This window comes from Symphalangus syndactylus, chromosome 23 (genome assembly GCF_028878055.3).
Source record: "Symphalangus syndactylus isolate Jambi chromosome 23, NHGRI_mSymSyn1-v2.1_pri, whole genome shotgun sequence".
Taxonomy (NCBI): Eukaryota; Metazoa; Chordata; class Mammalia; order Primates; family Hylobatidae; genus Symphalangus; species Symphalangus syndactylus.
Window position 1 is genome coordinate 43713906 of NC_072445.2, and position 23808 is coordinate 43737713.

The 23808-nt window shown below is 38.8% G+C and overlaps 2 protein-coding genes and 1 pseudogene across 4 annotated transcripts in view; 1 reads left to right on the plus strand and 2 right to left on the minus strand.

Moving 5' to 3' along the window:
* The window catches only part of ZNF391 (zinc finger protein 391), a 28299-nt gene extending 25875 nt beyond the window's left edge, over window positions 1–2424 (minus strand). The window contains exon 1 of the mRNA XM_055264194.2: window positions 2078–2424. The gene's annotated coding sequence lies outside the window, so the exon portion shown is untranslated. The remainder of the gene's footprint in view (window positions 1–2077) is intronic.
* Window positions 1–23808, minus strand: part of LOC129473563 (uncharacterized) — a 687223-nt pseudogene that overhangs the window by 439962 nt on the left and 223453 nt on the right.
* Window positions 1626–20155, plus strand: LOC129473559 (zinc finger protein 79-like). 3 transcript variants are annotated; one of them, XM_055264204.2, is made up of 5 exons: window positions 1626–1887; window positions 6838–6926; window positions 9351–9446; window positions 13641–13764; window positions 16740–20155. In XM_055264204.2, the coding sequence occupies exon 5, from the start codon at window positions 17786–17788 to the stop codon at window positions 18743–18745; it is 960 nt and encodes a 319-aa protein (XP_055120179.2). In that variant the 5' UTR covers window positions 1626–1887; window positions 6838–6926; window positions 9351–9446; window positions 13641–13764; window positions 16740–17785; the 3' UTR covers window positions 18746–20155. The 3 variants fall into 3 exon arrangements, with proteins under 3 accessions (XP_055120179.2, XP_063488838.1, XP_055120177.2); XM_063632768.1 differs by lacking the exon at window positions 1626–1887 and adding an exon at window positions 2323–2531; XM_055264202.2 differs by lacking the exon at window positions 1626–1887 and adding an exon at window positions 2580–2790.

Consider the following 23808-nt stretch of genomic DNA (forward strand, 5'->3'; position numbering starts at 1 on the left):
ACTGAGGTTCTAGATACTTAATTCTCAGCTCCATCTGACTCAGTTGTTCACAATGCCCTTTAGATGCTCCTTGTGTTACTTGCCAGGTTGTGTTCTCACAACCATTACATTATTAACTCATTGAATCTTCATAACAATGGATGGAAGGAGCCACTTAGGAATAATCTCAAGGCAGGAGGCACCTAAATACCTAGTTTTACAAACTTCACAAGAATGTGTACGTATTTTATTTATTTATTTTGAGAGGGAGTCTTGCTCTGTCACCCAGGCTGGAGCGCAGTGGCACAATCTCGGCTCACTGCAACCTCCACCTCCTGGGTTCAAGCGATTCTCCTGCCTCAGCCACCCGAGTAGTTTCAAGTGCTCGCCATTACACCTAGCTAATTTTTTTGTATTTTTAGTAGAGATGGGGTTTCACCATGTTGGCCAGGCTGGTCTTGATAAGGTTATACCTTATCAATGGATGGAAACTGATTTCGTTTCCATTTTAAGTATGAAGAGACTGGATCCCAGAAATGTTGTCATTTGTAATACAGAGATGTATACAAGATCGGGCAGAGGAGCTAGAGAGCACATACACACATACACCCCAATCCAAAAAATACCACAGTGAGGTAGTATAAGGAAAAAGACTGAACTGGGAATAGAAAGGGATTCTAATCCTAGTTTTGCCATTTGCTAGTTGTGAAACTTTAATAACATCTTGGGCCTGTTTCTACAGCAATTAAGATTATGCTCCTGTAGCCAAATCAAGTGAATGACCTTGGGTGAGTTACTTAACCTCTCTGTGACTATTTACTCACCTGTAATGTGTTAATAATAATTCATTAATTTCAAATAGCAAAATTCTTGACAATCTTATGATTTCAGCAAACAAGATTATCTTTCTTTTAGTGAGAGTAGCAAGACAAAGGTGGGCATGTCATTGGTAAGGAAACCATAAACATTTAAAGAGAGTGATTATTGAGGCAGGAAAATAGGGCCTAGGGGCAGGGAACATACAGCTGGTTCACACTTCAGGTATAGCAGGAAATATCTTCTCCATAGGGCTTACACCATAAATGACTTTGTAACTTTACTTCATCCTCTCCATTTACATAGGGCGAACCCGAAGTAACCAATTGAATCCTCTAGGGGGTATTTAAACGCCCAAAAATTCTTTAATGGTGTCTTTGATTTCCTATGCTCGGCCCCCTCCCACACTGTGGAGTGTACTTTCACTTTCAATAAATCCCTTTGTCCCTTCCTTGCATTGCGCGATTTGTTCAATTCTTTGTTCAAGACGCCGAGAACCTGGACTGCCTCCACCTTTAACAATTATGACACTTTACAGCTGCTACAGTATGATTTTGGTAGAAATATTGCTTGATGTTAACTTTGCAGCAGCCTGTCAGTGTCATTGAGTCTGGTTAATAGCAGGGCTGATTTTTGCCTTCTCAAATGCGATAAAACATGTAAAGTACTTAGAAGAGAGCCTGACATACAATGTGTGCTTAATTCGCTATTTTTATTGTAGAATAAAGGTGTCTGATTTTTCTGGGACCCTGTGATTTTTAATTAGTGGTTTAATGTTTGTGTGTTATAAAAGAGATAATGAGAACCTGTTTTTGTCCTTTGCTTACTAGAGATCTGTCAATGATGTAATGCAGAGGAACTTTACTGCATACAAATTATTCACGTTATACCCTGGTCACAGTGGAACTGTCACATAGATCAGACTCTCCAGCCGCCGTGCCTACACCTCCCAATTAGGATCTCAGGCCTGTGCCAGCCACGCCCCAAACCCTAAATCTCTCTAGCCGCAGGCAACCCTGGGAAATGCAGTCTGCGGACAAGAGCCAGCCGGCCTACAGCCAGAGCCATGCAAGCGCATTTCTCTTCGGACAGGTAAACCCTTTGTCAGCGCGCTCCTCCGCGCGCTGAGTGTCAGTTGCACGTCTTGCCTGATAGGTGGGTAGGCACTCGCCTGTGGAGGAGCTTGAAGCTTCTAGGGGTGCCTTGCTCTTTCAGGAGAAAGCGGCCAGAAGGAGCGAGTGGAGAGCCCTGGAGAGGTGGGAGTGGAGGCTCTCTTTTATACCTGCGTCTGTCGCTGATTCCAAAAGGCGAAGGGGAGCCCGGGACGCGCCCTCCAGGCCACTGGGCGTGCAGCGTATCCTGCGGGAACCCGAGCCAGCTCGGGGCCGTGTGGGGTTGAGGGTCGTGGAAGGCTTCTAGGCGCAGGAGCGGCGGCGACTGTGGCTACTGACATTAAGAAGGATCCCCGGGAGTTTTGCGAGAAATTAGAGGGTGACGACGGCCAGCGGGCGCTGGTCATAAAATTCCGGGCTCAGCCCGGCCTCCAGAGGTCAGAAATAGGTGGTTATCTGAGAGGGAGGGACGAGGCGAACTCCCCGAGAGCCACAAACTGGAGAAGCCGCTCCCGCTGGCTGGGACCAGGGACTCTCCTGGAAGAGGCCCAGGGTCACTAAGGAAACATAACCAGCGGTAATGCAGGGAATGGAACCTGCGTGATGTCACAGCGGCTGGAGCAGGTAAGGTGGGGGATACGACTTTGCCTGAAGAGAGATAAGAGACCAGCTCAAGAGCGAGTGTGTTCTGGGAACTGATTTGAGAAAGGAGAGCTTTCCCTTTCCTCACCTGAAGGCTGAGGAAAACACACACACACACACACACACACACACACACACACACGAGTTTTCGTGTGAGAAAGTGGGAAGAAAGCGAAATTTCACGCTTGTGTAGTAGGGGCTGTATGAAGACGACAAAACCCCTCTCTGGGTCACTTCAAATGTACGTACCCCTTTCCCCACGCCAGCCTTTTATCTATCATAGTACAATGGAAACAGCCTGGTTTAGTTAATTTTAAAATTATCATACATAAAATTGGCATGGAGGAGGCATACTGTTCTAGAACATGTTTAGATTCGGCTAACTACCACCACAGGATACAGAGCTGTTTCATTCACTCCAGAAAACTTCCTTGTGCTACCCCTTTGTATTTACACTCTTTCCCCACCCTTAACCCTGGCAGCCACTGATGGTTCTCCATCTCTGTAGTTTTGTGTTTTCCAGAGTGTCATATAAGTGGAATAATACAGTATGTACGTTTTCACACTGGCTGCTCTCCCTCAGTATGCAGCCTTTAAGGTGGCCACATTATTGTGTCACTTTCTTCTTTTTTGCTGAATAATATTATTATTGCTAAATAATATTGTATACAGATGTATCAGGTTTTTAAAAAAATCTCACCTTTTGAAGGACATTTGTATCATTTCCAGATTTTAGTAATTATGAATGATGCTGCTGTAAATGTTCACCTACAGGTTTTTGTGTGAACATACATTTTTCTTGAGCTAGGATTTTGAATCCAAACAGGTCTGAATTTGAATCCTGGCTTTGAAACTTATTGGCTCTGTGGTAACCTTGGGCAAGTTATTTAACCTTTTTGGGGGATTTAACTTTCATAGTGGGTTTTTGTGCAGTTAAATGACCCAATAGATCTCAATAGTTTTCAACTCTTTCAGACCAAGCAGGGTCTTTGTATAACAAATATTTTGTAATGCCCCCATTTCTATCCATAAATAAAATTCATTAAATTGGCAATAAGCTTAACCTACATATTTTAAAGCCATATGATGCCCTAATTCTACAATAAAGGAGAAATAAAAGAGAATACACTGCAACTCAGGCTGATAAAATGATCGAATCTCAGTAAAATTCAGAACAAAGTACTGATTTAGACCATAGTTGTCCTTATAGAAAATCATCACATATTAGCACTGAAAAAAAAAAAAAAAGAAAGAAAAGACTCTGTGGTTGTGTGTAAAAAAAAGAGTTAGGTTCTAGGCTCTGATAATTATCAATAGGATTTTTACCCATCTGAATGTCCTGCAAAACATTAAAAAATTGTTCGGGATTGTCCTGTGCTGAAGGACATCTGGGATCCCTGACTCTTACAAATTAAATGCCAGTAGTTATTTCTTCCACTCAATACAAGGACCAGGTCCTGTCTGTTGAGTTCCTCTGGTTTATGTGAAACATTCAATATAATAACTAGCTCATGGCCGGGCGCGGTGGCTCACCCCTGTAATCCCAGCACTTTGGGAGGCCGAGGCGGGCAGATCACGAGTTTGAGAGATTGAGACCATCCTGGCTAACACGGTGAAACCCCGTCTCTACTAAAAATACCAAAAAAAAATTAGCCGGACGTGGTGGCAGGTGCCTGTAGTCCCAGCTACTCGGGAGGCTGAGGCAGGAGAATGGCGTGAACCCGGGAGACGGAGCTTTCAGTGAGCAGAGATTGTGCCACTGCACTCCATCCTGGGCGACAGAGCGAGACTCCGTCTCAAAAATTAAATAACTAAATAAAAATAAAAAATAAAAATAAAATAACTAGCTCATGGCAGCTGCAAGCAATAACATTCTAAACCTCCAAGAGGACATCCTCCATTGCTTGGGTCTTTCAGGAGCTGGCTTTAACAATTTCATTTTCTTACAAACTCGTGCTTCTTAAACTTGAGTACGCATCAGAGTCACCTGGAGGATTTGTTAAACACATTGCTAAACTCACCACCAGAGTTTTTGATTCAGTAGGTCTGGGGTTGGGCCTAACAATTTGCATTTCTGGCAAGTTCCTGGGTGATGCTGATGCTGCTGATATACGGACCATAGTTTGAGAAGCAGTGTCCTAAACCTCTTCCTTCAAATGTATAAATTCAGAGGATCTTTTTAAAATCTTACATCTTTCTTATTCCCTACAAAGTTCTGTAAAACAAGAGGAACAGATACTCTTATCCCTATTGTTTTGTTACCGAACAAAGATTCAAGGAAGTTAGTGACTTGCTTAATGCTGTACAGCATTTTACTAACTCAGATATTAGAATTCAGGGTTCTTCAATCTCAGTAGAGTGTTTATTCCATTAACCAACACTGCCTCTGATAATAAGGGCAGTATGCCCTATGTTGAAAGGATTTGCCAAGTAATTTCTCCTATATCCTTGAAAAACCAAGGGCGACAGCATTATTTTATAGCACTTAATGATAAATTCCTCATTTTTACACTCTATTACCTTATGTTGGCCTCCTTGTTCTTCTTAGAGCATAACAAGGATATTCGAACCTCAAGATTTTGTTTGCAGACTTTGCACTTGCTGTTTTCTCAGTCTGCCCACAGATATATTTATGGCTTACTCTCTCTTTTTACACAAGTCCGATAAAAATGTTTCCTTCTCAGAAAAGTTTTCCCTGGCCATGCCATCTAAAATAAAGGTCTTGTTTGTCCTTTTATTCTACTTTTTTGGGGATATGTTTGTCACTACTTGAGTTTATATATGCTTGTATGGTTTGGTTTAGTTTTGCTTTTTTTTTTTCTTTTTTTGCTGCCCCTCTTATAGGGGCTTTATTCTGTCTTGCACTTGTTGCATTCCCCAGTGCCTATAAGAGTCCTTATCACAGAGTTGAATGAATGTGAGAATTCAGTATGTTAAAATCTAAATTATGAGTTTGACACAAATTTTAGCCTAGTCTATTCATTTCATCAAACATATCAAGACTTACATATATATGCCAGGCACAGTTTTGTTATTAGGAATATAAAGATGGGAAAATCTTGATTCGTGTGTAAGGGTGGGGATGGCAAAAGATACTCCAAAAGATAATTTCAAAACAGGTAGTAAATGCTATGATAGAGTCTAGGTAACTGCTCTTGTTATCTGGAACCTACTTAAACCATGGATGGTGTCTTAGACTGTTTCTATTGCTGTAAAGGAATACCTAAGCTGGTTAATTTAGAAAGAAAAGAGGCTTATTTGGCTCATAGTTCTGTAGATTATATAAAAAGAATGGCTCCAGCATCTACTTCTGGTGACGGCTTCAAGTTGCTTCCATTCATGGTGGAAGGTGAAAGACAGCTTGCATGTGCAGAGATTACATGGCAAGAGAAGAAGAAAGAGAGAGCAGAGAGAGGGACCAGGCTCTTTTTAACAACCAGCTCTAGCCTGGAGCGGTAGCTCACACCTGTAATCCCAGCACTTTGGGAGGCTGAGGCGGATGGATCACGAGGTCAAGAGATTGAGACCATCCTGGCCAACATGGTGAAACCTGTCTCTACTAAAAATACAAAAATTAGCCGGGAGTGGTGGCGGGTGTCTGTAGTCCCAGCTGCTCAGGAGGCTGAGGCAGGATAATCGCTTTATCCTGGGAGGTGGAGGTTGCAGTGAGCCAAAATTGTGCTACTGCACTCCAGCCTGGCAACAGAGTGAGACTCCATCTCAACCAGAAAAAAAAAAATCAGCTCTTGCAGGAACCAATAGAGTGAGAACCTTATTATGGGGGACAATACCAAGCCATTCATGAGGGATTTGCCGCCATGATCCAAAGCTTCCCATTAGGCCCACCTCCAACATTGGGAATTGAATTTCAACAAGAGGTTTAGGAAGACAAACATTCAAACTATCTAGAATGCAATGCCTGTGGCCTTTCTGTGGTCATGAGGTGGCAAGGAATGTTTGGTTGCCTTTACTTCCTGGAGCTGAACATTCAGTTGGTATGACTTCAAAAACATACCACATACGTGGATTTCTAGACCAGTGCTATGCAATATAATTTTTGTGGATATTTTTGATGTATACATTGCTCAGTACAGTAGCTACTAACCACATTAGCTACTGAGCACTGAAATGTGACTATTGCAAATAAGAATTAAGTCTTTTATTTAGTTTTAATTTAAATAGCTACATGTGGGGAATGGATACCATATTGGAGAGTGTAGTTCTAGAATGTCAAGTGGTTGCTATAGACACAAGCTGACTTCTTCATAGCTCCTCTCTCTTCCCTCAGAGCCACTGTCTCAAGACTCTGCCCTTCTTCAAGAGAAGAGCCCAGAAGAAGAGAGAATGACTGCTAGGCCCTTGATGGCTGGATTCAGGGTGAGTTGGATTTTCTTTTCATTTCCTGAAATATCTTATATTTTCTACTTTCATTCTGGTGGTTTGGGGCCCAAAAAAACTTCAATTCAGTCACTTGAATTCCAGATATTTTATTATCTAGGAACCAAGGCCTATTTCTCTTTGATCATGAATTTTATAAGATTGGTTGTCTATTGCCGCCTGCTTTCCCATAATGTTTTGGTTTTTGTTTGTTTGTTTGTTTCTGGTAACTAGCATAGCATTTAGTAACCAGCATTTGGTAACTAGCATAGCAGGTAGGCTCTCAATTAGGCATTGTCTGTGGTATTCAGTTCTTCAGCAGCCTTGTCTAAGCAAGGAGTTAAGGAAGAATTCAAGGAAACACACACATCCATTTTAAGTGGTAAAGAGAAAACATCTCATAGGAGTTCAGAGGAGAGTGTGATTTGGAGGATTTTATGAAGGGGTGGAATTTTGGTGTGCACTGAGATATGGTTGCAATTTGGTCAAAGGAGAACTGAGGGATTTTAAGGGGAGAAAATATAAGACAAAACTTAGAGGTAGAAGAGACCATGTCTTCTATGGGGCAATGGGTAGTAGTCATATATTAAAAATTTTAAGGGTGAAATTTGCTGTGCTAAGTAGGACTAAGGGTTTGACTTTGTTGTAGAACTGATTGTGAATTATTAGAAACTTTTGGGAAAAAAAATGCCATGACACAGCTTGTTTTGGTAAGGAACAGTAATGCTTTGGTTTAGATTTAGGGGATGAAAGAGAAAGGAATTAAAAGTAACTCCAGTTAAGAGAACCTAGAATATCTAAGACGAATAAGGTGCTTTGGAAGAGACACCAGTGTGCTGTGGAGAGGATATGGGTGGGAAACTAATTGGGGTGAGTTAGCATTGTAAATAGATGTTAAGGCATATAAGACCAGTTGAAAATGTCATAGGATCCTTGAGTTATTGCTTCGCCAGCCAGAAACCTCTATGGCCGGCAGCTCCTTCTGCCTGAGTAATTGAGTATTGGTTTTACCACTGGGCTCGTTCCACCCACTCAGCCTGGCAGGCTGTGCTCAGCTCACACTACTGTCTCAGAACCCACATCCGCCAAGGGTGAGCCACACAGCAAGGGGTGTGTGGGCAAGTGAGCATGGGGTCTGGCCAGTGAGTACAACCAAGCACGCTGGCTGCTGTGGTGGTGCAAGCAGCTCTGTGCAAGGCTGCAGCTGGAACAGATGTACCACATGCAATGGAAGTACTTCCACTGTGGGCACACTGTGAGTCTCTAGATCTAGGCTCACTTAAGGGCTGCAGCTCTTCTTTTCATTGCCTGCAATGTGGCAAGTGGGGAGGCGTGTTTCAACCCTGTTTGTGTTATAGCTTTTTCAGTCCTTCCATTTGGCAGGTCCCAAGTTTTTGGCCCATGCTTGGTCCATGTCCAGGAAGAATGAGGTATGTGGACAACTGGAGGGTGAGCAAGGTGGAGAGGAGCTTCATTGAGTGACAGAACAGCTCTCAGGAGACCCAAAGTGGGTGGCTTCTTTCCGCAGACAGGTTTTCTCCATGAGTGTCCAGCTGTCAGCAGAGAGGAGACCTGCAGTGGGTAGCTCCTTTCTGCAGGCAGGTCCTCCCAATGTCTGTTTGAATCTGACTGAGTCTGAGGTTTTTATGAGCTCAGACGGGAGGAAGTGCATGCCGATTGGTGCATGGGTGGCCACGGGTGGCTGGAAAAAGCACCAGAAGTTCTCACTCCAGGCCAGGCTGTGGACTGCAGCCAGAACTGACAGCCCAGCCCCCATGCGTTAGGCCCTCCCTGGCTTGAAGGTGGGGCTTCAAAGGGACCCACCCCTTTCCACCCAGGAGCCTGTCTGCCTCCTGCCACCATCAATCATGTCCTCCATGGTGCCCAGGCTGTTCATGCTGGGCCTGAAGGCCCACACTGAGCCACCCTCAACCTGGCTCCAGCCTCCTTCCCATGCTCTTCAGTGCCCAAAGTCCAGAGCGGGGAAAGGTGGCAGGGGCTGGCATGTCAGCGCTGCCCTGAGTACACCTGGTCAGGTTGTGCCTGCACCCAGGCTCAGCCTCAACTTTACTGTAAAATCAGAGTGAATGCCAGGACCAGGGAGATGCCAAGCAGTGGGAGCAATAACTTTGGAGCCTGTGGAGGACAGGGCTTCCAGGGCCCACAAGAGCACATGGATGCCCAGGTCCACAGCCACAGCTGGGCAGCTGCAGCTGTTCCTGGAAGAGTGGGGTTCCCACCCTGCCAACTTTCATGTTGAATTATAATCCCCAGTGTTGGAGGAGGGGCCTGGTAGGAGGTGATAGATCATGGGGGCGGATATCCACCTTGCTGTTCTTTTGATAGTGAGTGAGTTCTCACAAGATCTGGTTGTTTAAAAGTGTGTGGCACCTCCCCTCTCTCTCTCTCTTCCTCCTTCTCCAGCCATGTAAGGCGTGCCTGCTTCCCCTTCAACTTCCACCATGATTGTAAGTTTCCTGAGGCCTCCCCAGGTGTGCTTCCTGTACAGCCTGTGGAATGGTGAGTCAATTAAATTTATTTTATTTATAAATTAACCTAGTCTTAGGTAATTCTTTGTAGCAATGCAAGAACAGACTAATAAGTAATATACAATGTATTTATGTAGCGAGTGTATTGTTTGTCTTTCTTACTATGGAGTGTGCTCTATGTAGGCAGAGTTTTTCTTTTCTTTTTGTTTTGTTTTGTTTTTTAGTCTCTTTCACTGTTATATCACCATGCCTAGAGTATTTAGCATATAGTACTCCTTAAACTTGTGTTGAATAAATGTTGAATGATTTAAAACAATTAAAAGTTTATGATCTCCAACCTCAAAATGCCTCCTCGATAATCTTGGCAGTCCCTAACACTTCTGTGGAAAACTTACTTTGCTATACTAATTTTAATCTTCAACTGGCTGAATTTTAAGTTTTTCTCTTAAAAATCTTAAATTTTCTTGCAGACTTTAAAACTATGTTTTTAGTAGTTGCTCTAGGGATTACAATATATATCGTTACTTCTTCACAATCTTCTTAGATTTAACGTGTCACTTCACAAAAAAATGTGGAAGCCTTACAACTATATGTGTTCAATTATGACACCTCATTCTTTTTGTTCTGCTTGTTGTTCTGTGTGTTACATCTACATATAAGTTGCTCAAGAAAATGTTATGTATATATTTTAAATAGTTATATGTATTATAAAGAAATAAAGACAAAAGCAGCCAGGCTTGGTGGCTCACGTCTGTAATCCCAGGACTTTGGGAGACCAAGACAGGTGCATCGCTTGAGCTCAGGAGTTCAAGACCAGCCTAGCCAACATGGTAAAACCCTGTCTCTACTAAAACTTAAAAAAAAAAAATACCTAAGCCTGGTGGTGCATGCCCATGGTCCCAGCTACTTGGGTGGCTGAGGTGGGAGGATCACTTGAACCCAGGGTCAGAGGTTGCAGTGAGCCGAGATTGTGCCACTGCACTCCAGCCAGGATGACAGAGAAAAACCCATCTCAAAAAAGAAAAAGAGAAAAAAAAATAAAGATAAAAGCAAACTTTTAAAAACAAATTTTAATTTGCCCAGTGATTTCTAAATGCTCTTTATTTCCTTATTTCTTTTTGGGAATCAGAATTTCTATCTGGTGTGATTTCCCTTCATCCAGAACTTTCTTAATTATTTCTGCATTAATCAAACAAAATCCACAGTGGGACTCCATCCATTCAGACACTCTAGCCAGAGTCCAGAAATCCATCTTTATAATCCCTTTCCCTTCATCTGTGTATCCAGGTTGCCATCAAACCTTGTCAAATTTATTTCCGAAATATATTTCAAATCTATCATTTCTTTCCATCTTTACTCACTTTATCTTTAATTCATGTCCTCATCATTTCTTGCCTAGATTCCTGGAGCATCCACACAAATATTTTTCCATGTCCATTCTGGCCGTTCTACTTCTACTTACTCCACCTACTGCCAGAAGGGTCTTTTGCAGCTCTCAAATTTGATTTTGTCAACTTTTTGCTTACGACTCTTAAATGGCTCCCTAATGCTGTCAGGATAAAGGTGCCATACTTTTTGCATGGCCTGTGAGCCTCATGTGGCTGGCCTCTAATTTTCAGTCTCAGTTCTTCCCCCATTTTTCATGTATACCTTCTTTGCTCTATTCACATTGGCCTTCTTTCAATCTCTCTTCCTCCCCATTCCCCCTGTCATGATTGTGCCTTCACGCTTGCTATTTCCTCTGCTTGTTGTGGTTTTCTTTACTTTTGTCACCAAGGCAATGCCTATTTATCCTTCCGAAATGAGTTCAAGCAGTGCCTTCTGATATGAACCTCCACTACACAATGACCAGGTCAGATGCCCTTATTAAAGGTTCTCATAACATAATGTGACTTTTTTTCGAGACAGAGTATCGCTTTGTCATCCAGGCTGGAGTGCAGTGGCGCGATCTTGGCTCACTGCAGGCTCTGCCTCCCGGGTTCGAGCAATTCTCCTGCCTCAGCCTCCCAGGTAGCTGGGATTACAGGCACGCGCCACTATGCCTGACTAATTTTTGTATTTTTAGTAGAGACGGGTTTTCACCATGTTGACCAGGCTGATCTCGAACTCCTGACCTCAGGTGATCTGCCCACCTCAGCCTCCCAAATTGCTAGGATTACAGGCGTAAGCCACTGTGCCCAGCCATGTGACTCTTTTTTAAAAGACATTTGTAACAGTTACAATTTTATATTTGTTTGTGATTGTTTGGTTATCATTTACTAGACACTCAGCTCTATGAAATCATGTGCTACTTCTGATTTTTGTTTAGCATTGTATTTTCAGTGCCTAGCACAATGCTCAATAAATACATGTTGAATGAATAAATGTTTATTAGTTCAGTCACTTATTCAAAACAAAACTATCCTAAAACTGCTTTGAGGGAGAAAACTAATCAGTAGGCATTGCAATAACTGTAAAATTTGCTTTTTTATTAATAAAAGTGATCAACTTTAAATATAAATACTTGACTCTATTCAACTTTGTACTCTGTAAACTCAAGAATGCTTCCCAGGAAAAGACTTTTCTCTGTTTTTCAAAATTTGATAATACATATACTTTGTCAATCTATCTTCCTTTAACAAACCTTATATTTACTTTATAATAATCGATGCATTTGAGTACATAATACATGTAATACCTGATACTTTGTAAATCTTTTGCATTACACGAATAATGTTTGTGTTTAAAAGAAGAGGCTTTGCAGCATATTTTAGATCCTACGTTTCTGCCCCAATAGAGACTAATGAAGAGTCACGTATTCATCTATGACTTACTGTACCCATACTATGTTACCAGGCACTCAAGCATGTCAAGACATTATTATTGAATGACAAATAATGTAATTCAATATGAATAGCAAATAATATCATTCAATATGAATAACATTCTTGTTATTCATTCTACTCTTTCACTAAAAGTAATGTTAACTTTTAGATAGTGCGTTCTATATTCTTGGCTCTGTTCTAAGTGCTTAACGTTAACTCATTTAATCCTTGTAATAAGCCTGAGATGTAGGACTTGTTATTGTCCCTATTTTGTAGATGAGACAGAGTTTAACTGCCCAAGATTCTATAGTTGGTAGGTGGTAAACCTGGGATTTGAATCTAGGTCTAGCTCTAGAGTCTACACTCTTAAATAAGGTTTACTACCCACTAAAGAGATTTCTTGATCTCTTCATGGGTCTCCCTAGAAGTTTTAAAAAGACTACTTATGGGCCGGGTGCAATGACTCAGGCCTATAATCCCAGCACTTTGGGAGGCCAAGGCGGGTAGATCACCTGAGGTCAGGAGTTTGAGACCAGCCTAGCCAAGAGGCCAGCCTGGCCAATATGGTGAAACCCCGTCTCTACTAAAATTACAAAAATTAGCTGGGCATGGTGGTGGGCACCTGTAATCCTAGCTACTCAGGAGGCTGAGGCGGGAGAATTGCTCGAACCTGGGAGGCGGAGGTTGCAGTGAGCCAAAGATTGCACCATTGCACCCCAGGCTGGGCGACAGAGCGACTCCGACTCAAAAAAAAAAAGAGTGCTTATGATCTCTTTTGAAGTCCTTCTTGTGTTCTGTTTCCTCTAGGATACCTTTCCTTATTCAGGCTGATTTACTTTAATGTTAGCACTTTTTGTTTTAACTATACTATTTGTCATTGATTTATATTATTATATTATTTACCTACTTTATGCATACAAATTATTTTTTTTTTTGGAGGTAGGGTCTCATTCTGTCACCCCAGACTTACTGCAGCCTCAAACTCCTGGGCCCAGGTGATCCTCCTACCTCAGCCTCCCGAGTAACTGAGACTACCCATGTGTGCCATCATGCCTGGCTAATTTTTTGTATTTTTTGTAGAGACAGGGTTTCACCACCTTGCCCAGGCTGGACTCAAGTGATCTGCCCACCTTGGCCTCCCAAAGTGCTGGGATTATAGGTGTGAGCCACCATGCCTGGCATACAAATCTTTTTTGCCCCAAATTTTAAGATAAAAGGCAAGGATAATGTCTCAAATTTATTTTATAGTTCCAAGAAAATTGGATTATAATGTGTAACACACAGAGAGTGCTCAACAAATATGTGATGTAACTTGATACTCTTTCTTTCATTTGCCCCAATTTGGTTACCTTCATCTATTACTTTGGATGCATATCAGTATAATTGCTTCTGGTGTTAATGCAAATATATTTGGTTTTTAGTTACCAAAGATGTTGGAAGAGGTGGCTATGGACATCACCTGGGAGAAGTGGAAGCAAATGGACCCTGTTCAGAAGTCCATATACAGAAACATGTTGGAAAAATATAGAAACCTGGTTTTGCTAGGTAAAGGTTAAAGGTTACTTTCTTTCTGCATGTTAGAATATTTTCATGCAGTGTTTTGTCATCTTTAGTTGTTAATAGTCATGGCAAGTGTAATGTGGTGGCTCAGAATGTGGGTTTTGGAGAGGAGACCTGAGTCCAAGTCCTGGCTCTGCTACGTTAAAAACCCTTAGGGTTTTAAAAACCTTCTGAGGCCATTCGCCATATAAATGGGGCTAAAAATAAAATATTGTAAAATCCTAAAAGAAACTGTTTCTTCAGGATTTCTTGTAAAAGACAGAATAAAATAAGTGATTGGCATAAAAGCCCTGATATAGTATAAGGACTTGGTAAATGTTAGCTGTTGCTGCTTTTCCTATTATTATTGCCATTGTTGTGTTTATTATTATTTGCATACTTTACTGCGTTTGGCTTGGATTTGAAGGATCAGGTTCATTTCTGGGTTCAGAAACAAGTGTTTCTCCTCCCTGTTTATGACAAAAGGTGTGACCCATGCAGATTTGGGAAGTGATTGCTAGGATTTACTTTACTTTCCTGAATTCTGACCCTGTAATTTGTGTTTGTCTCTCACCACTGTATTGTAAATATACTTATGAAGGACATGACTCCTTTTCTTTGAGAATCTGAGGACCTCTTCTTAGCCCTCTTTTATCTTTGCAGGTAAAATTGATCCAGTTCACTGTCTTTTATGAAATCATCTTTTCATGATGTGCATGACAGTGTAAAGCTCTGATTCATCTAATCTTCTAAGAACTCCATGGGTTCTTTTCATAGTTTTTGTTCCTGCCTCTTAAAATTAGATGTCTATAAAATGTCATCTCTATAGTGGTTATTTCAGTTTACAGGTTGAATATTCCTCTTAGTATTTATGTCTATAATTATTTAAAAAGTGGATATTCACTATCAAACACTTAGTTTTCCAAATATAGGATATTGGCTTGACCAACGTAGAGAAACCCCATCTCTACTAAAAGTACAAAAAATTAGCCGGGCGTGTTGGTGCATGCCTGTAATCTCAGCTACTGGGGAGGCTGAGGCAGGAAAATCACTTGAACCCGGGAGGCAGAGGTTGCAATGAGCCGAGATCACGTCATTGCACTCCAGCCTGGGTAACAAGAGTGAAACTCCATCTTAAAAAAACAAAAAAGATCACATTGTCAGCAGTATGTAGGACTGAAAAGGCACCAAACAAGAAGCCTACCCCTTATGTCACACACAGAGTAGGAGTTGGGATTTAAGCTCAGGATATTCTGAGTCTCTAGCCATTATCTTTTTACTATATTGGACTGCTTCTTGGGGCAGCAGTAGAGACTAAGAGCTTGGACTCTGGAGTTTGACTTATGTGTACCTTAGACGAGTAACTTCAGCATTCTGAACCTCCCTTGAAATTGACATTCTATTATCTCACTTATAGGCTTGTTAGGAAGATTTGATATGTTGATATTGTAAGTCAACCTAGCATAAACTCAATTAATATTAGCTATAAACCAAAAACTTCATCAAAGTTCTTTCCGTCTTTTCTAAGGCATGAAATGACAACTCTGAAGACAACATGTGCAGACAGGAGAAAATAGATAAACAACGTACAGCACTGCTGTTAAGTGCTAAAATTAGAAGTTAAAATAGTAAGTTGTAGGAAATCAGGGAAACTGGAGAGTTAGGAATGTTGTGGGACTAGTGTCATTTGAGTGGTGCTCCAAAGTAGTGTCAAGAATTAGATGGGCAAAAGAAAGAAGAAAGGGCTTTTCGCACAAGAGAAGCAATGATAAAGTATTGTTTGTTGTTATTGTTTTTGTTTTTGCTTTTCTTTTTTTTATAGACCAGTGTGATAATAAATAAATTAGAGTTAAAATGAGAAATGAGTGTTGAATGTTAGGAGTACAGCTAATAAAATCATTAATTTTTATATGTAATATATGCCAGAATCTAGGGGACACATTGAAAACAGATGGTTTAGTAAAAATCTACATATTGAATGGAGAGACCCTCACCTCAATTTTTCCTTCTACTGGACTTCTACATCCTACCCCCTTTCAGGTAGAAGGTTAAAGTGATTCATTCTGGGGAAACTAATCAGCCTAAGATAAAAGAACTGTCGGTGCCAATATTTGGGCATCATCTAATAAATCAGCCAGGTCCCTTCCCAGTCATCCTGCAATGAAACCCATTACAAATCATGACTTTACAAACAATTTTCAGTCATCATATTAGTATAATAACTCTGCCTGAAGAATAAATCCAGAGTGAAGGACTACTTTTTAATATGCTGATGAAGAAGAGCTATCCTTTTTTCCCTGTGCTTTATGTTACTTGCCTCTTTATCCATGACTGAAAGTGAAAAATAATGTAGATTTGTCATTAGAAAGACCTAATAATTATTTTTTCATTTCAAAGGAGTAAATTTCCCCCTTTTCATCCTTTCCTTTGTCTTTAAACCTAGAGTTTATGCTCTTTTTATATCAAGCATAAAGCAATAACATTAGCAGTTACTTGACAAAGAATAATTAGCTAAAAGTATTACTTTGTACAAGTACTAAAAAATCTAATATAAAAGTTTATTGAAAATAAAAAGCTCTTAGTATTTTTTAAGATAATAGTTTCAATGCCGAATAAGTAGTTTTCTTATAGGATAATTTCTAAAAAGCATTTCTCTGATAACAGTTTTCATTTCTTAATCCCTGCTCATTGTTTCTCTTTTCTAATATTCACCATTTAGTTTTTTCTCTAATCATTCTTCTCACCTGACAGAATGTTTGCTTCATTCCCATTGATGACATTATGCCCTGTATCAGACACTTTCACACCACTAGTATTTCCATCTCACTCCTCCCTAGATGACTATCTTATAGTCCCAGTATTTATTGTCCCAGTATTTTATGTTCTCAGTATCTGCAATTTCATTATTCCATTCCTAATATAGCAGCTTCTTTTCTCCCAACATTTGGCACATAGTAGAGTCATATTTTTATGTCTTTTAGATGGGAAGCTTGAACTTGGGGCCCAGACGTCAAGAGTAGAGCAGCAGGACATTTCAAAAGAAGATTAATCTCAAGGATTAGAGATGGAAGAACTTGCAAAGAGAAAGTCTGTACCAGAAGAAATCTGGAAATCTAGAGGCCAATTTAAGAATCAGCCACTAAACAAGGAGAATAATCTAGGGCAAGAGATAGTTACCTGCACAAAAATTCCTACCAGAAAAAGACATATCTATAGAATCCAATGAATTTGTGAAAAATTTTACTGTAAGATCAATACTTGTTACAGAGCAGAGAGATCCTATAGAACAGAATTGTCATAAATATGGTACATGTTGAAAGATGCTCAAACAAAACTCAGATTTAATTATACAAAGAAAGTATGATGGAAAAAAACCTTGTAAATATAGTGAATGTGGGAGAACCTTCAGGGGCCATGTCACTCTTGTTCAGCACCAAAGAACTCATTGTGGAGAGAGACCCTATAAATGTACTGAGTGTGGAAAGGGATTTAATCAGAGTTCCCACTTAAGAAATAATCAGAAAGCTCTTTCAAGAGAAAAGCCCTACAAATGCAGTGAGTGTGGGAAGGCCTTCAGTTATTGCTGAGTTCTTACTCAACATCAGAGAATTCACAGTGGAGAGAGACCTTATGAGTGTACTGAATGTGGCAAGACATTCAGTCATAGTACATACCTTACTCAGCATTAAAGAATTCACACTGGTGAGAAGCCCTATACATGTCTTGAATGTGGAAAGGCTTTTAGTCAGAACACACATCTTACTCTACATCAGAGAGTCCATACTGGAGAGAAACCTTATGAATGCAATGAATGTGGTAGGTCCTTTAGTCAGAGTGCACATCTTATTCAACATCAAAGAATGCGTACAGGAGAAAAACCCTATGAATGTAATGAATGTGAGAAAGCCTTCCATGATCACTCAGCTCTTATTCAACATCATATTGTTCATACTGCAGAGAAACCGTATGAATGTCATGACTTGGGAAAGCTTTCAGTTACTGTTCAGACCTCATTCAACATCAGAGAATGCACACTGGAGAGAAACCATACAAATGCAATGAATGTGGGAATGCCTTAGTGATTGTTCAGCCCTTATTCAGCACCAAAGAACTCACACTGGAGAAAAAGCCTTATGAATGTAAGCAATGTGGAAAAGCCTTTAGCAGAAGCACATACCTTACTCAACATCAGAGAAGTCATGCAGGAGAGAAACCATATAAATGCAATGAATGTGAGAAAATTTTCAGCCTGAGTTCATTCCTTACACAGCATATGAGGGTTCAGACTGGAGAAAAACCCTACAAATGTAATGAATGTGGAAAAGCTTTTAGTCACCGCTCAGGACATTTTCAGAGAACTCCCACTGGAGAGAAGCCCTGTGAATGTAATGACTGTGGGAAACCTTTCAGTTTCTGTTCAGCCCTAATTCAACATAAGAGAATTCATACCAGAGAGAAGCCCTATAAATGCACTGACTGTGGAAAAGCCTTCAGTGATCGGTTAGCACTTGTTCAACATCAGATAACTCACACTGGAGAAAAACGCTATAAATGTACTGAATGTGGAAAAGCCTTCAGTCGGAGTACAGACCTCAAAAATCACCAGAAAACTCATACTAGTGAAAAATCCTATAAATGTAATGAATGTAGAAAGGCCTTTAGTTACTGCTTTGGTCTTATTCAACGTCAGGTCATTCATACTGTACAAAAACCTTATGAATGCAGTAAATGTGGCAAAGCTTTGGGCAGAGGACAGACCTTAAAAAACATCAGAAAATGCATACCGAAGAGAAACCCTATGAATGTAATGAATGTGGGAAAGCCTTTAGCCAGAGCACATATCTTACAAAACACCAAAAAATTCACAGTGAAGAGAAATCAAATATACATACTGAGTGTGGGGAAACCATTAGACAGAACTCTTCTTCTTTACGACAATAAAAACCTCGCACTGGAGAGAAATTCTCTGAATGCCTTAAGAATTTAATTAATATGGAGACCCTTCCTGGGGAATCAGAAGGAGGATCATGGAAACTGTTGACTACTTACAATGATCACATGGTTTAGTGGAGAGAGCATGATTCTGGGTTTTAAAAGTCGTGGATCTCAATCTCAGGTCTATTACTAACTAGATCTTTTACTTTGGGGTAAGTCACTTCATGTCTTTAGGCCTTAATTTCCTCATCTGAAAAATTGGAAGACCTGATTTGTTGAGCTTTAAGATCCTCAATTATTATATTTACTAGGAATTCAAGTTTCTATAGATGTGGTTCAGAATTGTGACTTATTTATTGTACATCAGGTGTGATTCACAAGTGAGCTTGTAGCAGTTATTAAGGAGCCAATAAATATATAGAGCATGTGTCATGTAGCTGTTTATTACCCTTGCATTACTTTTCTAAAATACATGTCACAAATATTGAAGAAAACTAACAGATAAAGTGGTATAAGTTCTATGAATTATTACAGTAGGGGTTTGAGATCTTTTCTTGATTAAGAATATGGTATTAGATAAAAACTGAGAAAAAAAAGAATTAAATTGTTAATAGATAAAGGTTAAGTTACCTGGATTTCATTCAAGCCCAATCTTGCAATATAAACCTCTACTAAGTTGAATATGGCAGTCATCATGTTCCAGCTGAGAAGGGGCTGGAAAACATGACTTAATCAAGTATCTAGAAAGGGTGAAATTGGAAAGTGCATTTGTTATTTCCACACCTAAATATGTAAAGGCCATGTAAATGAGAGTACATTTTGAGATCTAATATGTCTAGAAAAGTCTATTGTCTTTTTCCTATGGTTACAGAGACAATGGCCTGAAAATACGAAGATTTAGCTCAGAAGCCTGTAATTTACAATTGACCATCTAGGGACAGGAAAAATCCACTTGTTATGGAACTTATCCAGTGTGTGGCTTTGGAGGCTTAGTGCAGACTTACTGAGTTTGGAGTTGGTTTTGGTGTCCAGGACAACTGCTTACACGTAAGGATAAATAATGGTGAACCTGCTAGATAGTCGTTGAGAAAACTTACAGTTAAAGCAGCAGTGTTTAAGCTTTTGTGAATTTATATGTCCCTCTGAGAACCTGTTACTTCCATAGACTTTCTCACTGGAATAATGCATGGCACATTCATATGATTTTGTGAACAGCTACAAAATGAATATGTGTAAAATTGGTAGTACTATATACACATAAGTAGTAATAATTTGTAAGCATAATAGAAAAAATATTCACAATAGCTGTAGAAATATGAAATATGGGAATGAGTTTAATAACAAATATGCAAGACACCAAAAATGATTTAGAAATTTTTATAATGAGAAAAGGCTGATTTCATACATGAGGAATTATGTACCTTTATGGGATGAGTGAATAAAATTGTCAGTTAAAACGGTATTTGTAAGCTTAATTTAAGATGATTCTAATTTTAGTATGAAAGAAAAAAAGGGAGATGAGTGGGCAAAATATGATAATTCTGAGTTAGCATGGCAGGGGAGCTGCAAAACAATTGATACATCGACAAAGCACAAGAGAAAACACTAATTTTTTCAGTACATGAAATAATTTAGCATATGAAATTCTAAATGAGGAGTGGTTGGATAATTCAGTAAGTTTTCAGAAAAGTAGCTAGTTGTTGTAGCAAATACATTTCCCAGATGGTTAAAGATTAAATATAAAATTGAAATTATAAGAGAAGTAAATATATATACACAAATACTTAAACACTCTTGGGATTGTGGGAGCTTTCTGAAATATTCACAAAAAATAATTGATAGCTATCTCTACCAAAAAACACTAAAATTTATGTTTCTAAATACCTTAAAAACTGAAAAATCAAATGACAGTTTGAAAAAAGAACTTTTCTGTCGTATATATGATAGAAAAGAGATGTAATGAAATAAAACCCAAAAGGAAAGAGTTAAGGATCTGACACTGAAGAAATGCAAAGTGACCAATAAAATGTGAAAAAATATTTGGCCTAATTTGTTTTCAGAAAATCGTGGTTTAGAACAACTATTAGATACACTTTTTGTTTTAACAAATTCACAGAGTATTAAAAATAAATGCTATTCAGTTGTGGGGTTTGAGTATATTAATACTCTTATGAATCCCATGTTTATTGGTACAATATTTCTGGAGGTAGTTTGGCTATATGCATCATGGGACTTAGAAACATTTATGTTGGCTAACCTAGCATGTTCATTTCTGGAAATGTACTTTAAGGAAGCAGTCTTAGATATACATACAGACTTATCAACGATTTATTTAGATTAATTTTTATTGATAATAATTATATGTATTTATGAGGTACATGTGATATTTTGATGCATACAATATGTAATCAAATCAGGATATTGAGGATATTCACTTCAAACACTTATTTCTTCATCTTAGGAACATTCTGAATTTTCTAGCTATTTTGAAATATAGTTAGGTGTTAATGACACAGATATTTTCTGAGAAATGTATTATTGATAAATAGATTTTGATGTGCAAACATGATGGGATGTACTTACACAAACCTAGATGAAATAGCCTGTTGTACACCTAAGCTAAGCTATATGATATTATTGTTCCTAGACTATAAACCTGTACAGCATGTTACTGTACTGAATGCTATAGGCAATTGTAACACAGTGTTATTTGTGTATATAAACATTAAAAAGGTACAGCTAAAGTACAGTATAAAAGATAAAAAATGGCACGGCTATATAGGACACTAACCATGAATGGAACTGGCAGGCCTGGAAGTTGCTGTGTGTGGGTCAGTGAATGAGTGGTGAGTGAATGTGAAGGTCTAGGACATTACTGTACACTACTATAAACTTTATAAACACTGTACACTTAGGCTACACTAAATTTACTTTATAATTTCTTCAATAATAAATTGATCTTATCTTACTGTAAACTAAATTTAGTTTATAAACTTAAAAGGTTTTAATTTTTTAACTTTTAACTCGTCTTAATTGTTTGACTCATAATAACACTTAGCTTAAAACACAAACACATGGTATAACTGTACAAATATATCCTTATTCTGTAAACTATTTCCTATTTTTAGCTTTATAAAAAAAAACCTTTAAAACTTTTTTGTTAAAAACTAAGTCACAAACATATACATTAGCCTAGGCCTACACAAACTCGGTATCATCAAGATGTCACTCGATAACAGGTATTTTTCAGGTTCAGAATAATCTTATGAGACCACCATCATGTATGTGGTCCATCATTCACAGAAAAGTTATTATGTGGTGCGTGACTATATACAATAAATTATTGCTAACTATAGTCACCCTATTGTGCTATCAAACACTAGAACTTACGCCTTCTATCTGTGTGTAGCCACTGACCAACCTCTCTTCATTGCCTCACCACTTCCCAACCTCTGGTAACTATTACTCTACTCTCTACCACTATGAGATCGGCCTTTTGAGCCCCCATATATGAATGAGAACATGCAATATTTGTCTTTCTGTGCCTGGGTTACTTCACTTAACATAATCACCTCCAGTTCTATTCACATTGCTGCAAATGTCAGAATTTCACTCTTTTTATGGCTGAATAGTATTCCATTATATATATATATCACATCTTCTTTATTCATCCATTCATGGACACTTGTTGATTCCATATCTTCACTATTGTGAATAGTACTGAAATAAACATAGGGTGCAGATATCCCTTTGATATACTGATTGGTTTTCCTTTGGATAAATGTGCAGTAGTGGGATTGCTGGATCATATGGTAGTTCTGTTTTTAGTTTTCTAAGAAACCTCCATTCCATTGTCCATAATGACTGTACTAATTAATATTCCCACCAACAGTGTATAAGAGTACCCTTTGGTCTGCATCCTTACCAGCATTTGTGATTTTTTTTTATAATAGCAATTCTTAGGTGAGATGATACCACATCATGGTTTTGATTTGCATTTCCCTGATAATGAATGATGTTGAGCATTGTTTCATATACCTACTGTGCATTTGTATGTCTTCTTTTGAGACATGTCTACTCAGATACTTTGTCTACTTTTTAATAAGATTATTGTTTTGTGGTTTTTCTTTTGCTCTTATATGAGTTCCTTGTATATTCTGGATGCTAATCTTTTGTTGGATAAATAGTTTGCAAATATTTTCTTCCATTCTACAGGTTGTCCCTTTGCTCTGTTGGTTGAATTTTTTGCTGTGCAGAAGCTTTGAGTTTAATGTGGTTCCATTTGTCTGTTTTTGGTTTTGTTGCCTGTGCTTTTGAAGTCTTAGCCATAAAATATTTGCCTAGACTAAAGCCCTGAAGCATTTCCACTGTGATTTATTTTAGTAGTTTTATAGTTTTGGGTCTTATGTTTAAGTCCTTAATCCATTTTGAGTTGATTTTTGTATATGGCAAGAGATAGGAGTCTAGTTTCATTCCTCTGCATAAGAATATCCAGTTTTCCCAGCATCATTTCTTGAAGAGATTGTTCTTTCCCAATGTATGTTCTTGTCATCTTTGTTGAAAATCAGTTGGCTGTAAATATATGGGTTCATTAGGGGATTCTCTGTTCTGTTGCACTGGCCTATGTGTCTTTTTTTATTCCAGTACCATGCTGTTTTGGTTACTACAGCTTTATAGTATATTTTCAAGTCAAGTAGTGTGATGCCCTCCAGCTTTGTTATTTTTATTGCTTAGTATTGCCTTGGCTATTTAAGTATTTTTTTTTGTGGTTCTATATGAATTTTAGGATTTTTTTTCTATTTCTTTGAAGAATGTAATTGGTTTAGGGTTTGCATTGAATTTGTAGTTTGCTTTGGATAGTATGGTCATTCTAATGATATTAATTTTTCCAATTTATGAGCAAGTGATGTCTATATTTGTTTGCCCTCTTCGATTGTTTTTCATCAGTGTTTCATAGTTTTCTTTGTAGAGGTCTTTCAAGTCCTTGGCTAAATTTATTCCTAGGTATTTTATGTTTATATTTTATGTTGTAGCTATTGCAAATGGGATTTTTAAATTTATTTTTCAGCTAGTTCATTGTTGATGTGTGGAAATGCAACTAACATTCGTATGTTA